At 34.0% G+C, this 17,325-nt stretch overlaps 1 protein-coding gene and 1 long non-coding RNA gene across 4 annotated transcripts; one reads left to right on the forward strand and one right to left on the reverse strand.

Annotated features, from left to right (window-relative positions):
* Positions 1 to 7,947: 7,947 nt before the first annotated feature.
* Positions 7,948 to 17,059, forward strand: LOC145956950 (uncharacterized). Of its 3 annotated transcripts, none has more exons than XR_014433368.1 (5): positions 7,948 to 8,242; positions 8,708 to 8,835; positions 9,155 to 9,218; positions 13,899 to 14,000; positions 16,504 to 17,059. It is a non-coding gene; the product is annotated as an uncharacterized LOC145956950 (long non-coding RNA). The 3 variants fall into 3 exon arrangements; XR_014433367.1 differs by lacking the exon at positions 7,948 to 8,242 and adding an exon at positions 8,307 to 8,561; XR_014433369.1 differs by lacking the exon at positions 7,948 to 8,242 and adding an exon at positions 8,307 to 8,561 and having other exon boundaries at positions 8,708 to 8,808.
* Positions 10,667 to 12,179, reverse strand: LOC145956949 (putative serine/threonine-protein kinase PBL22). Its single transcript, XM_083072978.1, has 4 exons — positions 11,920 to 12,179; positions 11,740 to 11,835; positions 11,020 to 11,238; positions 10,667 to 10,933 (listed from the first exon to the last, which is right to left on the reverse strand). The coding sequence occupies exons 1-4, from the start codon at positions 12,134 to 12,136 to the stop codon at positions 10,812 to 10,814; spliced, it is 654 nt and encodes a 217-aa protein (XP_082929104.1). The 5' UTR covers positions 12,137 to 12,179; the 3' UTR covers positions 10,667 to 10,811.
* Positions 17,060 to 17,325: the final 266 nt, after the last annotated feature.

A 17,325-nucleotide genomic window follows, 5' to 3' on the forward strand; every position in this document is an offset into this window, starting at 1 on the left:
AGAATTGTAACACCCAGTTTTTTTAAAAAGATGGCATTTTCTTAATTATTGATGGAATTTTCGTAATTTTAATAAAGGAATAAGGGTATTTCTGGGTGTCGAAACGGGCCGTTCCAAATGCAGAACGGGCCGTTCCAAAAGAGGGAATATGCTTGTTTTTAAAGACCCAGAACGGTCCTGGAGCGGGCCGTTCTGGAAAGGAGAACGGGCCGTTCTGAAAATAGAACGGGTCGTTCTGCTGGTTTTGGAACAGGCCGTTCCGATTTTGGAACGGACCGTTCCAGTTGAGAAATTTGCACAAATTCGAAGGATCTGGAACGGGCCGTTCCGAATTCAGTACGGGCCGTTTCGGGTACACCAGTTTGCCTATAAATAGGAGGCTGAGGGGTGAAAAATTATATACTGAGTGAGAAGGTGAAATCTTAGAAAGAGAAAGAGGAGAGAGAGAGGGAGAGAGAGAGAGAAAGAAAGAAAGAAAGAAAGAGAGGGAAGAAAGAGAGAATCCAGAGGAGGAGGCCCTGCCCAAGTTCCAGCTCCTGCTTATCCAGGTAAGGGGGGAGTGAGAAACCTCGCTCAGGGGTGTGGGGATAATTGTTGGATAGTTTGTTTGTCGGATTGGCCCCCAATCCCTTGCCGTTGCTCTGTTGGATTTTCTATTTACTCTACTTTGCTCTTTGTTGAAGGTGCCGTTGTTCTGTTTGATTTTCTATTTACTCTACTTTGCTCTTTGTTGAAGGTGCCGTTGTTCTGTTTGATTTTCTATTTACTCTACCTTTTTCTTTGTTGAAGTAATAAATGAATATGAAATTAATGTTAATAATAAATGAGTTTTAATATGAATAAGAATGCTCTCTGAATCTCTGTGAATACCTATGCGGACCTTATGAGGAGTATTTATGACATGACCATGGAAATATGAACAAATGACATGAGACCTAAGAATGGACTATGAGACCTAAAAATGGACTATTGAGACAAGTTGTGATAATAAGAATATGAAAAATAATGACATGATATACTTGATGAAACCTTGTACTAAGTTAAATGTTGAGTTCATGAAATAATGAATATATGTCATGCATCATATGCATATATTACTCCAGGTGTGCCGCTGAGGCCGCATACCATCGATGCTAACGAGGTGTACCTTAGGGTCACCGGCGATGTAACTTGCTAACGAGGTGTACCTTAGGGTCACCGGTGATGTAACTTGCTAACGAGGTGTACCTTAGGGTCACCGGTGATGTAACTTGCTAACAAGGTGTACCTTAGGGTCACCAGTGAGGTAACCAGGTGTACCTTTGGGTCACCAGTGATGATATGTGAAACTTCCTTATGGAGCCACATGCATGCATTTATGAGTCAAGTTCATGACATCATTGCATGATAAATGAGTATATATGTGATATTGATGATGTATGTGTATTGTTTATATGTGACTTATATTTGTTGTGTGTGTGTGGGTGCTATCTAACCTTTATTTCTGCACCTGAAACTGAGTGAGATGTTTCTCACTCCCTTGTTGTTCTTGTATATGTTTAAATTATGTTGCAGGTGATCAACATCATGAGGATGTTGGTAATGAGGCTTAAGGCTTCAGTTGGGCATGCTCTGATAGGATGTGACATCGGGCATAGCTAGGCTTATTTTAACATGTTATTATTTTAAAAGCTTTAATTTTGTCTTCCTTTGTAATTTTGAACGTTCTTGATAAAAGACCAGAATGAATATCTTTGTTTAATTTTTATAACATGATTTGGAAAATATAAATTAATTCCTAACTAGGAGGCACTGCCACCTTTGCTGGAATTAAGTTTATATTTTCTTTTATATGACTTTTTAAGTTTTGATACTTATATGTTGACTTTTTATGATTGATGAGTTACGAATGTGAATCTTCTACCTTATGAGATTTGAAACAATTGTTTTATACATGAAAGATGTTATTAAACTATGAAAGATTTTATTTACTCAAAAAGAAAAAGAAATTATTGTTTACATTTATTGTGTATTAACGTTGAGGTAGAGGGTGTCACACAACAAACATCTATTGGAGAAAATCAATGACTAAAATCGTAAAATCAAAGATTATAGGAATCTTATCAAAACTTTACATTTATAAGGACTAAAAAAATAACATCAAGGGTTAAAATTGAAAAAATAATAATATTTTATAGACATCAAAACAAATTTTGGAGAGAGAAAAAAAGACACTTGAAAGAGATTGAATAATATCAATAAAAAAAAAAACTCAACACCTTTTTGAAATAGTGGAGTAGTAGCATGACTGGAAAAGTGTAGATAAGTAGATAAGTGCAAAGAACACAAGCTATTTATATACCGATTTGTCTCAATTCCTGAGACTACTTTCAGTTCTTGATCAACCCAATCAAGTTTTACTATCTTTTTCAAAGATATAAGTATTCTTTTACAAGTCACTACTAACTCGATCTAAGTATTCTTTGACTTGCTTTTTCAAGCAATTACCCAAATATTCTTTGAATAACGAAGTCTCTCCGAGCTTTAACAATCAAATATTTTTTTACAATAAAACCTCTTTAGCTTTCAACAACCAAGTATTCTTTACAATAAAACCTCTTCAAGTTTCAAGCAACAATACAAAATTAAAGTTACAAAACTACTTGTTGTTTCGTCTTACTTTCAAGACATGATACAACCAAAATAAGTACAAAAATCTTATAGAAAGAATGGATGAAGTTTTTACAATTGTTGTTTTCTTTTCTTTTTGAGTCTGCAAGCTTTTTTATATAGGTGTTTCATAAAGATGACCATTGCAAATCCTTGAGTTTCTCTCAGGGCTTGTTTTTTCTTTTTTCGTCTTCCTTTCTTGTAGAAAGAAATGTTTGTTGATGCATTAATTGCGAACATTAAAAGCATTTCACCAAATTATCATTTCTTATATGATCAAGAAAATTATTTATCACCTTTAAGGTACAAAACAGAAAGAACTATTGTGTGTGACAATCAAAAATGACTTTATCTTAGACTATGCACACTTTGAGAGATTTGTTTGTCCTTTTTTGGACGAAAAGCATATCTCCATTCCTTTTGAAGTTCAAGTATCAGAATTTTTTTTTATTCTTTCGATTTGTTAAGGAATAACATAAACAAAAATGATTTTATTATCAAACATGCCCAAATGCACAACCATGTTACAAAGCACAATCATGTTTACCAATATTCATAGTCGTGTTTCCCTTAGAGCACCTGTGGATGACAAGCACACCCTTGTCACTAATGAAGCACGCTCATGCTGTGAAGCATGGACATTCATAAGCACGCTCGTGCTTTTTGTCTTAATGAAGCATGCCTAGATGCATGGATGTGCTTAAAAATTCACATTTGGTTTTTTACTATAAATAGGGATGTTCAAACCACATTGTTTTCACTTTTATCCAGTTTTTATCTTTAGTTTCTTCTATATTTCTCTCTTGTATTTGTTATTGAAATTTTGTAAAAGGTTAAAATCCAAATCCTTAGAGAAGGATTCTTCTTATCACAATTTTCTTTTCCTATGTTTAATAGGTTCAAGTAGTATGTTTAGCTAGTTCCTCTTTCTAGGATTGTGATATAATTATTCCTAGTGAACTGCAAATGATGAATTCATGAATTATTTGTGTTTGTTATCATATTATTTTAGTATTTTTCAATTCTTATCTTATTTAATTAAAAGTGAGTGATCAAAATACTTTTGATTAACAAAACTCAAATAATTAAATTCTTAAATTTGCATGATCAAGTTATTTTCTTAATTTTTAATTGAATTAATTTATTAATTCGCTTCTGTTCATTTATGCTTTGTTTTTAGAATAAATCTCTTACAAACAATTTGAAGTTTTCTTAAGATAAAGATTGTTGGCTTACTAGGACTAGAGGGTTGTCAACAAATTCAGAAGTAAAATTAGCAACTTTGCTTTATAATTTATGAATTTTATCTTAGAGGAGTAGAAATTATAAGTCACAACACTAGGACTATCTTCTTCATTTGTGCGCACTTCCATTAATTGCTCCAAATCATAAGAAGCAAAGCTCATTGCTTCAATGGCCCACTTGGTGTCCAAGCATAGTTCTTTGGATGTCTTGAGTATGGCTCCACTAGTAATGTAGCCATATTCAATTATTTAGCCTCGATTTCACTAGAGTCAGTAGAAGGTGGTACAATTTCATTGGTTGTTCTAGTAGCCTCTTTTTTAGGCAACGAGACTTCTTCAATACTTGCACTTTCCATAGCTTGTTCCAAAAGGAATAATAGTTTTAATAGATAGTGTATGGGATTTTGGTGGAATTAGTTGGACTTGACAGAGTGTTGAAAGTTGTACAATGATTTCTTCAGCAACATTTTGAATAATAGTCGCTCTTGTCTATGTTGATCATAGAATCAGAGGAAGAGAGGAGTCGGGATACATGGCTACAAAAGTCATCCAAGTGAGAGGATGTTGAATTTTTCTCGCTATTCTAGAGTGTTGAAATTCATACATCACCTTGAAGAATGACTTTGATACAAAGACAATTTTGTATCCCTCAGTTGGAAAATCTCTCAGCATTTGCTCCAGCTCCAACTCATGTTGCTTTCAACGTCTTTAGTGATAGAGGCTTGAAGAACATCCTGTAGCAGTCATTCCTCTTCGATAGCCAACTCAAGCTATTTTTGTTGCTTCTTCTCTTCTTGTAAAAAGATGTTGAGTGATTTTTAGACTCACCTTCTCTTGATGCTTTGTCTTAAGTACTAAATCCCATGCATGAGACATCATGTTTTGGACTTAGGTAGTTGTGGAGCTTCTATTGTGGTTTTTGGTTGTGAGATGGAATGGGTTGAGGTCGAGAGAGATGAAAAAAGATGAGTTTATCATCAAAATCTGATGATGAGTCATGAAAGGTGATGGAGGGTGGTGTTTGGTGAAAGGGAGTGGCTTTTGTTTTCTGTGCAGGTAAGAAGGTAAGTGTTTAGGCTTGCGTTTGGATTGATAGTGGTGGTATTGATAATTCTACCTATTCGTTTATGATAATTTGTATTTAGAGGATGAATGAGTTGATTTAATTTGCCTCTATTACTAATGTTGCAAGTGGTCTTGAAAAATTAAAATACTTTTTAAAAAGATTTTAGAACTAAAAAAATCAAATTTAAAGGATAAAAATAAATTTATCTTAAATTTAAGAGATTAAAAACATGATTATTGTGACAATCAACACAAAAAAATATTATTAATTGAGAATTTGTTTCACTCAAAACATAATCTAAGGTAAATGTTTTTAGCCCCAGTAATTTTTAAAAATCTTGTTTTAGTTTTTATACTTCAATTTTGTTAGAAAATATGTCAAATGATGTCATATAGAATCTACCGACTAGTGTCCTTTTTAGTAAAAATATCACATTAAATTCAATTGATATTGCATAACTATTTCAATCTATCACTTAAAAAAAAGAAATTTTAAATTTGAGGAACTAAATTTAATGGATAATGAGTTATCGTCATATAATTTAATTATCATCTTTCAACTACCAATCAACTTAAAACATCATGTTTATCACACAACTCACGCTTGATGTTATTGAGACAAGAGTTTTTTGTCTTGCACATGCCTGATGCCAATATACTCATGCCTGACGTGGATGAGATAGAAAACCTCTAAGTCTTTCATGCCTAGTGTGACAAATCTCCACACTTGACTCCAATTAGGTAAAAGGCCTCTACTTGACTTACGTCCAAAGTCACTATTGACTCCCAACACTAACTTAGGTACAGATGATTGTCCCTCCTTACGTTTGACGTCATTCAAACTCTTGTTCAACATGACCAAGTTAGAGACAATCCTCTCTCTTTATGCACAGTGTTGCCAATCATGCACTCGACGTCATCAAAGTCAAGAACCTCTAAATAGAGTCATGCTTAACCGCCTGAAATTTAGCAAATAACCAACATGCAACATAGAATTCAACATTCAAACATTATTAATAGATTGAAATCAACTCAAAACATAACATGCAATCATCACATTCTAAGAACCATGATTTCACCCACAAGCACCTCCAAGCACCAAAACTCAACAACTATCATCATCTTTGTCCAATTTTTCAATCTAAAACAGTCATTAATGGAAGAACTCAATAGCAAACATGCAATACTACTCAAGCAAAATATAAATCACAAGCTTTCCTTACCTCTAGTCGATCAACCGAGGAGAAGAAGAATACCTCTAGTCGATCAACCAAGGAGAAGAAGAAGAAGAAAGGAGTTTTCAGTAGAAAAGAGAGAGAAGTAAACTTTTCAGTAGAAAAGAGAGAGAAGTAAACTTCAGGCTCCAAAGACCTTTTCTCTAATTTTTCTTAAAACACGAATTTTTAAAAATTTAAATTTTTTCTCTAATTATTCCTTAAGTTGAACCAATTAACTTAACTTTGATTCAAACTATCTCAAAGACAATTTATTTTTCAGAGTATGTTAACCCTTAGAGTTCTGAAACACGGTAATAACAATAACTCAACAATCTAATCATATAATTAATAGACAAATAACATAGTGTTACAATTAAATAAATAAAATATGAAAATTATGACCTTTTAAAAAACTACTTTTTGAAATTGGTCTACTTTGATGACTTGGTAGGAGAAGTAAGTTATATTGGACTCTATATTTTGAGGTTTGAAAAAATAAGGTTAATTTAGCCTAATGATCAATAAGTGAGTCTAAACTATGAAAATGTTAGTTGAAAAGTTATTAGGCTTATTTGACCAATATATTTCTTTATTTGTTTCTTGTAAAAAAAATATAAATTATGTAATGAAAAATAAATAATTTGATTCAACTTGTCAAACTATACCAAAAAAAAAACAAAAAACTTGTGAACTATATGAAATTTGACGTTACCTATTTTTCAAACTTTGACCTAGTGTGCTGGTCCATATCCAGCAACTCATTTTAACAACTTTATTAAAAACATAATCCCTTCCTTAAATATCAGTTGATCTTTTATATATAATTTGTTTTATATATGTAGGATGATTCAATGAATCGTTTAAGAAAAAAACATATATAAAAAAAAAAAAATCAAAGTGCATGAATTACCGTGCATGTTTTTTATTACCAAGTTTTATATAAAGATAACACATTTATGCCCAAAACCCTATTGGAATTTTTTAAATAGATCCTAAAACTATACAATGTAACTGAGTTTATTTTTTAATATATATATATATATAATTAGGTCCTATGATAAGAGGAGAAAATAAAGAATATTGTGTTAAATTAATGATTTGTAAACGGTTTATTAACCGCATGGACATTTTAATTTTACAAATAGTTATGTAAATAAGTTGTTTTTGTAACTGATAGAATTGAAATGCATCGACTCAATTTCCTTACCATTAAAAATTTTCCAAAGCATTTTAAAATCTAAAGTCCCTAACTTCTAGGGACTAATCTAGTGGATTATTATATGGTGGTTTTGGTGGCTTTTGAATCTCATGTGGTCCATAAACCTCACTGTTAGTTTAGGTATATTTATCTTTTTTAATGTTTATTCTTTATGTTTTTGAACCCTCGGGATTGCTTAGATCACCAGGAGTACCTTTTTACCAAAGTGGGTCACTTTGTATGAACCTCTAGTTGATTAATTTAATTGGGAATTTGGGATAACCATTTTTACATGTTAAAATATGCATATGGACACAGTTTAACATTGAGTTAAATCACTACATGAATCGTTAGACCAACAAACAAACACTTAAGAGATAAGGAATGATATCACTCTTTATACAGACATCTGTCACAAATGATCAAAATGGTAAATAATTAGGTTTAACAAAGATAGTTTAATAAATTAAAGGGAGTTGCTACTGTACCCCTGGTAAATGAGGGGTACCGGTACTGTCGATGACGTATCGATGACGTGTCACTTACGTGTAAATCTAAATTATTTATAATTTTTTTAATTATTTAAAATCTCCATCCACGTCAGTTATATGAAATTTTATTGTTAATGTTAAATGTATGCATTGATTTCCTTACGAGATTTTCTCTCGGTAGTTCCTTTCTTTCGTAACAATTTTCCCTCTCAATGAAGAAGAAGAAGAAACCTTCACCGTCCCACCAATGACACCAACCTTCACTCTCCTCTTCTCCCTCTCCGCCATTCTCCTCATAACCGCCGTCACCGCCCTCGGCTCCGCCTCCACCATCGCCGTCACCTACGCGACCGCCACCGTCTGCGGCATAGGAAGAAGGTAATATTTTGTATTTAAATTTTTACATTATTTTTTTTTATTAATATTTTTATAATTATACGATCTCCTCTGCCCTCCGTCTCCCATCTCTCCCTCGCCCCTCCGACCGTCTCCCACCTCTCCGTCTCCCACCTCTCCCTCTCCCCTCCGTCTCCCACCTCTCCCTCGCCCCTCCGTCTCCCACTCCCCTCCCCTCCGCCTCAACCCCTCTCCCTACTTCTTGAACTCCCTCGCCACAGCCATTTGCCACTCCTCCCTCCCCTCCTCCTCCGCCATCCACTATTCCCTCCTCTCCACCGTCGACCATGACTCCTCCAAGGTTAGACGACATCCCCCTCGACCCCACTTTCCCCTTCTGTTTTCATTTTTAATTTTTTATTTATGTAAAATCCACGTAAATAAAAAACTTAACTGAAATTCACGATTTTTTCCCCTATCTTTATGCATGTTTCTCACTTCGTGCAGATATACGGGAAAGTGAAAACAGAATTTGTGGACGTACCCTTGGCGAGCGAGCAAGAACAAGAACGTTATTGGATTTCTGAGTACTGGATTTAGGCAACTTGGTCCTGGTTTTTCCCCTCCGCTTCCTGGTTTTTCCCTTCTTTTTTTTTTTTTCGGTTATCTCACTCACGTTGGATTCAATTCCGGGAGTACATTTGTTGGTTCCTTGGAAATATATTTTTGTAGTTTTTCATTTGTGGAGCTAATTAGGTTTAGAGCCAACATCCACTGACAAATTAGTCTGTTCTGTAGTACATCAAACAAATGTATTTTGAGTTCTGTAGTTTTCATTTTTCTTTATGTTATCAGCAATATTACTGCCAGATTAGTGCATATTCATTCTGTTTGTGCATCTCCACAATATGTCTGTTTTGCCTTCTAAGTATTCAAATTTCATACTTATTATAGGATTCAATCTGAAGGACACGGTCGAGAGGCCTGTAGGTTTCTCCATGCAGCTGGGCCTTCAAAGGTTAGCTTTTATTGTTGTATGTTGAAAAACACCTTTTTTTGGGGATCCTGAAGCCTCTTGGTCTAAAATTTCTCCTTTCAACATAGGCTTGTTGTACTGATCATGACTTTTCCCTTCTGATCTGTGTTTGAAAACACCTTCTTTTTTAATTTGTTTTTTATAGTCAATGGCATCTGTTTTGACCAACTAGTCACAAACGTTTTATACTTTCTCCAAGTTATGCAAATTGATTTCTCATTTAAGTTTTAAACCATGGGCTCAAATGTTTTGACTCCAATATTAAAGAAAAGATTCACTAATTGAATCTGTTGGAAAGTGTCTCCTATTTAAGCAGAACATTTCCTATTCAGTGGCTGCATATTGGGTGTTTGTTTATTTTTTTTTTAAATAATCAGGGTTTAACTTGTATTGTTTTCCTAGTTTCTTTATTTTCCTGCTTTTCTAATATTAGAGATTGTAAATCATGTGTATGTAATTAATAGTGCTGAGGATTTCCCAAAGCAATTCAGAAATCCTTTGATCTGTCTCAAGTAGATAATCTGAGTTTTGCTATAATAATTTGAATGCGGGCCTGCGTTATATTCTATGGAAATCCCTGATATGTGGTATACAGAAAAAAGAATTGAAACTACCATTATATTCTTGAGAGTGGATGTCCAAATTGGTCCTCAAAAGATATATGTCATGTCACATTGGTCATCCATTTCTAAAGATTGGTCCAAATTTGCCATTATAGGACGAATTTAACTTGCATGCAATTGGAGGACAATAAATTTCATTCTTCATTGTCATATAGCCCTTCAAATAGATGATCCAAATCACTTTATCTTGTCTTCCATCTACTTGATTCTTTCCCTGAATAGTATATCCTAAAGTCGCATGCTTCTAGTTCTAGTGTTCAAACAACTTGTATTAAACTCACACAGAAGCTTGAATTTAAATTACTAAATCACTCATGTGAATTTTATGCTTGCATCACTGTATATATTTAATTTTTCTTTTCTTAGTGTTCTTTTTTTATGCAAGTTTCATTTGGCCTACTATTTATGTTCAAAGAAATGCAATCTTCATCCAATCTCCTAAAGTTGTCTCCAAGCTGATTAATAACATCTGTGACAGTGAAATCAGAGCAACCACCACCTCCACTTGTTAGCTTCTCTATCCCATAACAAGTGAAATTTTTCTCAAAAGCTTCTATTGATGCTAAACAATTTTTCTGTTCTGAGGAATTCAAGAATATTTTTCCAGTTTGGTTTGCCCTCAGCCCCAAAGCATATAGGTAATCACCAAAATATTGTCCACAACAGCCATTGATAAACCCTCCCTTATGAGATAAGAGAACGAAACTGAATGAGTAAACACCATTTTGATCCTTGAAAGTCCAAAATTCAAAATAATGTGTAACTTAAATGACAATATTGATGTATAATCAAGGACTAAAGTGACAATAAATAGTTAAATTTAAGGATTTATTTGACATTTTAGAGACATATTTGAGAATTTCTTAATTTCAAGGATCAAAATGAGATGCTCTTCCAAATTCAAGGACCAAAGTGAGTATTTACTCAAAACTGAATAGTAGAAAGATAAAGATTATACCTTTATGTCACGGTGAACTATGCAGCCAACTGGGTAGGTGTGTAGAAACTCAAGACCTCTTGCACTATCAATGGCAATCTCTAGTCTTTGAATCCATGAGAGAACTTTACCAGTGCCTGTTGAATTAATTTTGTGTTCAAGAACTTTTACTAAAAGATGCTTAGGAAATATTGAATGGATAAAAGATGGGGGTAAAATGTACCAAATAGCCACTCTGAGAGGCTTCCTTTGTGGCATAGCTCATACACTAGGAAGCATTCAGCTTCACTTTCACAGTATCCCAACAAAGCTACTAGATTTTGATGTCTTACATGGGAAAGGCTTCTCACTTCTCTTACAAATGTCTCCATGTAACCTTCATTGGTGATATGCTTCACTGCAACAGATTGATTGTTGGAGAGTACACCTTTGTACACTTTTCCTGCAGTAACCCAAATAGAAAATGAAAAAGATCATTTCAGTTGATAGGACTCGCCTTTTATTTTCTTTTTGTAAATCAAGGTATTCCCTAACAGAAATATAAGAACTAATCTTTCAATGTATTGAAATACAGTTAAGGAGTTGTTATCTTTCAATAAATGTTTTTTCATACATAGGAACCAGGTTTCGATGTTTTTACATGCTTTTATCTATTAATCGTGTCTCATCTTGTTGATATAGGACTCCTTTTTTGAGTGTACTTCATGTAATCTGTGTTTAAATATTTTCATTCTGCAACTTGACTTAGCTTCCTTAACTACTAGGTTACGTGGTTATATTATTTTCCGTATTATTTGTTTGTGTTGTCAAATATAGATGTGGTTTTTTGTATAACTTCTACAAAGTCTTCCTTGATTGTAGGAAACATTACATATTAGAGGTCTTTCAATTGTAATTGTGATGAATAGAAAATACAATTCTAAAAGTTGAGGCATGTTCTTACCGGCTATGCCTTGGCCTATGAAATTTGAAACGCTGAGATTGTTTGTTGCTACATAAACTTCCCTCAAAGTTATCTTCAGTGACGTTGGATCAGACTCTGGATAATTCGATGGTGTCATATAAGATAAAGAAATAGATGGTTAAGAACCATAAAAGTTCACAAAGGCTTTGTCTTGAGTACCATCTTGTAAGATTGGAGCTCTTTTTCTTGTGACAGATGATGTAAGTGCCGCAAGAAGCACCACAACTATAACTCCTGTTATGCCAAAGGCAATCCAGAGGCCTGTTTCCCTCATGTTTTTCAACAAAATTGTCATGACTAAGTTTGTAATTTTGTAAAATTGTTGTGACATTTTAACAAAATCATCATAAATCATATCAGGTAGGAACCGGAACATAAGTACCTACCTGTTTTGATATTAGCATTGCCCCTAGCCTTAACTTCTTGGTTAACTGTTGTATCAGGAAAAAAAAAAAAAAAGATTAGCTGAAGTTCAAAATTCATTGAGGATACCAAAATTAAGTCGAAATTTAATCTCTATCTTGATATAAGTCGAAATCACAATTGAAAATACCACTTTATTCCTAAAAGGAGCCAATCTATTAGGAAAGAATTAAACCAAAAAAAACTATCATTGAGGATGCAAAATCACTCATTTTTTTCGGAAGTGATTTTTCATGAATAAAAGTTGAAACTAGCAAACTCAAAGTAAAATAGGAGAATTGAAAAGAGAAAGGACTCTTTCAACATTAGTTGCTAATCAAAGTAAAAAATTAAATTAGCTCTAGTTTTAGATCTCACCTGCAGAAAGGGTGTATTTCCCAAGGCATTTATAAACTTCCTGAATTGATTCCCTATCATATATTCTTGTGCTTGTTACTGAGACAAGTTCAGCAAACCGACAAAGAGAAGCACTATTATTTGCTGATTCCAATCCCCTTGTAGTTTCTGATTCACTGATACCTTCCCATGCTTCCAAACATTTAGTGCAAGTTTCATTTGGCCTACTATTTATGTTCAAAGAAATGCAATCTTCATCCAATCTCCTAAAGTTGTCTCCAAGCTGATTAATAACGTCTGTGACAGTGAAATCAGAGCAACCACCACCTCCACTTGTTAGCTTCTCTATCCCATAACAAGTGAAATTTTTCTCAAAAGCTTCTATTGATGCTAAACAATTTTTCTGTTCTGAGGAATTCAAGAATATTTTTCCAGTTTGGTTTGCCCTCAGCCCCAAAGCATATAGGTAATCACCAAAATAGTGTCCACAACAGCCATTGATAAACCCTCCCCAATTGTACAAATCACAATTTGGACTAGTCAATGCAGAAGAAAATTGAATATCAAGGACACAATTATAAACAGAAGTTTGAGAACACCCAAGATGAAGGGTGATGAACAGCAGAAGAAGCAATAGCAATGAACTTTTCCCTTGAAATTTCATTACACTAGAACAGGAAAAATGTAACATGCTATTAGATATATTGCTCATAATGGCTGTAGGTGGTTTTGACATAAATGGTTAATATAAACTTCTCATTGTATTAGCATAGTGTACCACTTCTTATTGGGGGTTGCTACTGTACTCCTGATAAATGAGGGGTTTTGGTACTGTATCTGATGTGTATGTACACATCATTTAAATGCCATGTCAAATGCCATGTCAGCCTTTTAAATACAAATTATTTTGTATTTAAATTTTTATATTATTTATTTTTAAGTTTTTATTAATATTTTTATAATTATACGATTTCCTCTCCCCTCCGTCTCCCACCTCTCCCTCGCCCCTCCGTCCTTCTCCAACCTCTCCCTCTCCCCTCCATCTCCCACCTCTCCCTCGCCCCTCCGTCCGTCTCCCACCTCTCCCTCGCCCCTCCGTCTCAACCCCTCCCCCTACTTCTTCAACTCCCTCGCCACAGCCATTTGCCACTCCTCCCTCCCCTCCTCCTCCGCCTTCCATTATTCCCTCCTCTCCACCATCAACCATGACTCCTCCAAGGTTGCCTTTGTCTCTGACGACATCCCCCTCGACCCCACTATCCCCTTCTGTTTTAATTTTTAATTTTTTATTTATGTAAAATCCACGTAAATAAAAAACTTAACTGAAATTCACGGTTTTTTTTTTTCCTATCTTTATGCATGTTTCTCGCTTAATGCAGATATAAAGTGAAAACAGAATTTGTGGACGTACCCTTGGCGAGCGAGCGAGAAGAAGAACGTTACCGAATTTCTGAGCACTGGATTTAGGCAACGCAGTCCTGGTATTTCCCCTCCGCTTCCTGGTTTTTCCCTTCTTCTTCTTCTTCTTTTTTTTAAAAGTTATCTCACTCACGTTGGATTCAATTCTGGGAGTATTCATGGATGGTGCTTGATGTTGCTGTGAATGATTCTGCGGTATTGTTGTATATGACATGATTTGGGTGTGCTTTAACAAGATTTTTGGCGTTCTGTGAGATTATTGTTTTCCCTTTTGATGCTTGTTTGTTTTGATATTTTTATTGGCAGAATTTATATGCTTTTGCTGTTCCAAAGTGTGTAGTTGATTATTATTTCAGGAATTGAGAATTTTGATCTTTTATCCATCAACTATGTTGTTTCTCAAACAAAGTAGAAAGCTACTTCCATGAGTTTATCACCATTCAGTTTTTGAGAGCTAATTTGGTTTCATTGTTACATATGATAATTTTTGGCTCAATAATGATTTATTTACTTGGTGAATATGTTTGTTTTAGTTTTTTGCAAAAGATTTTACATGCATTTGACCTAAAATATGAATCTGGACTGGACTATCCTGTAATATGTAGACTGAATTTTTATTCTTTTGCTCACTGACAAAACTGTGATTTAAGTACAAGTTAACAATGTGCACATGGAGAGAGAGATCAAGAAAGGAGGTGGAGATGATAGAAACTGATTAAGTAAAACTAGTATATTTACCTGATTGGAACAGCCAACAGACTTTTCACTCCCTTTTTTCCAAGTTCAACTATGGTCTGTATAGGGTCTTAACCATTCCACCGGTCCAACTCTACTCTGTAACATGAATTATAGCTAACTGTTATAAATCCAGAAAAATAAATGTCTAAAAGCAGTGTCCAGTTTTAGGGTACCAAGAGATGGTAGGTTTGAAGACATATGGACTAATTGTGAAAATTTCCTCCCAAAGAGCTTTCTTTATGTTGGTGAACTTCATGAACTATATAGAATATTATTAACTAGTGGATCACTAAATTGAGATAATTTCCAATATGATATCATTGAGGACTTTATACTAGCATTTTAATACAATAGATATATACATATACATATACATACATATATATATATATATATATATATATATATATATATATATATATATATATATATAATAGTTGTTAAAATCAGAACTCATTGAGAATCAATTACTGAAACGACAAAAAGTAGTTACCTGATAAGCAAGGGTGTAGCTATTAGTTATCTTTCTTGTCTTGAGTTCTTCCATGAACAAATCCCCACATTCCTCCATCTCAGCCTTGTATGGATCACCAGCCTCTTCCACATAAGCAAGAGGCACCCCATGTGCACTAAAGAATATCATGACCTGCAAACAAAGAAACAAGTATTTCTTCTATTGGACTCAAGAAATAAACACACTGGTTTCTGAATAAAGGACAAAACATTGATGTAGTACCTTATGTGCTTTTAGTGTTTTTTTTTCTAATCAAAATTGAAAATTTACGTCGATAATGTATGCTAATTTTCATTGGAAATTTTTTTTTGCAAATTACCAAGGTATAACTCTAATTTTGATTAAGAGAACAACAAAAGCATATTTTAGTCTACATATTACAGGATAAAAATTCAGCTTGCCGATGAAAAAATCTAAACATAAATTATGGATCAATGATCTTTGTTCTTAGGAGGATTCTGTGCATCAGACATTACAAGTAAAGAGAACTGGTTCTTGGTTAACAAGGCCAATTTTTTGTCTTATCCATTTCAACTGTCGACCAACAATTTAGGCTGCCTGTTTATTATAGACTGAATTTTTATTCTTTTGCTCACTGACAAAACTGTGATTTAAGTACAAGTTAACAATGTGCACATAGAGAGAGAGATCAAGAAAGGAGGTGGAGATGATATAAACTGATTAAGTAAAACTAGTATATTTACCTGATTGGAACAGCCAACAGATTTTTCACTCCCTTTTTTCCAAGTTCAACTATGGTCTGTATAGGGTCTTAAACATTCCACCGGTACAACTCTACTCTGTAACATGAATTATAGCCAATTGTTATAAATCCAGAAAAAGAAATGTCTAAAAGCAGTGTCCAGTTTTGGGGTACCAAGAGATGGTAGGTTTGAAGACATATGGACTAATTGTGAAAATTTCCTCCCAAAGAGCTTTCTTTATGTTGGTGAACTTCATGAACTATATAGAATATTATTACCTAGTGGATCACTAAATTGAGATAATTTCCAATATGATATGATTGAGGACTTTATACTAGCATTTTAATACAATATATATATACAAGTAAAGAGAACTGGTTCTTGGTTAACAAGGCCAATTTTTTGTCTTATCCATTTCAACTGTCGACTAGCAATTTAGGCCGCCTGTTTATTGTTTCAAACATTCTTTATGGTATTTTTTTTAATTTATTCCTAGTAAATTATTTAACCATCACAATTAAAAATAATATATTTATTAAGAGAATAAAATTATATAAAAATTGATATATTTATTATTATTCTTAAATTGGGTGTAACATTTTGATCAAGGAAAGAGAGGTTCTCCAGCAGCTCGTGTGCATTTTTGGCTGCTTCAACATCATCTCTATTAAACATTGATACCAGGAGAAGTATGCTTCCTTGAATGTTTCCTATGAGACTGCACACCGTTTTACTTTTAGACAACTCCAACAGCAACTCCAAGGCGAACTTGCGTTCCTCAACTTGACGTGAAAGTGAACGAACAATAGATCCAAGTGCATTCTCCACTTTAGCAATATCTTCCTGCCAGAATGAAGTATCACCATCTTTTTCATGCAAATCAATGTTGGTATCTTCAGTTTTACATATAGCTATCTAAAAATGTGTATAGTTAGTAATGAGAAGGATTTATAAGGTACCTTGTTCTCTGCATTATCCATTGCAAGCATAGACAGGATGAGCAGAACTCGCTTCCTTATTTCACGATTTTTAGAACTAAGAAGTCCAATAAGATCAGTGATGTAATTCTCCATTTTTAACCATTCTCGGTGCTCGTGTCTTTCTAAGCATATGTCATGAAGTTTATCTAGGGACTAAATCACTCCCTCATCTTCATTTTTTTCAAGTTCGGATTTGATGGTAGAAATGGTAATTATTTTGTTCCTGTCCTTCCATTCTTGAATAGACTGTTTAAGAGTTTTATTTGGCCTTAGGATTTTAGTATCCAGAGGCAACCTTGTCAAGGGACAGTGAGTGTTCCCTTCAGCAAACCATTTCTCTATTGCACTTCTCTCAAATGTCTTCCTAGAGGAAGTCTCCACAGGATCAACCATAATATCAAGAGAGATTGGACAGTAAAAAGACTGCAGAGCCGCCAATGGTCTCTCTCCC

This window comes from Cajanus cajan, chromosome 4 (assembly GCF_000230855.2).
Source record: "Cajanus cajan strain Asha chromosome 4, NIPB_CcT2T_4, whole genome shotgun sequence".
Lineage (NCBI taxonomy): Eukaryota > Viridiplantae > Streptophyta > Magnoliopsida > Fabales > Fabaceae > Cajanus > Cajanus cajan.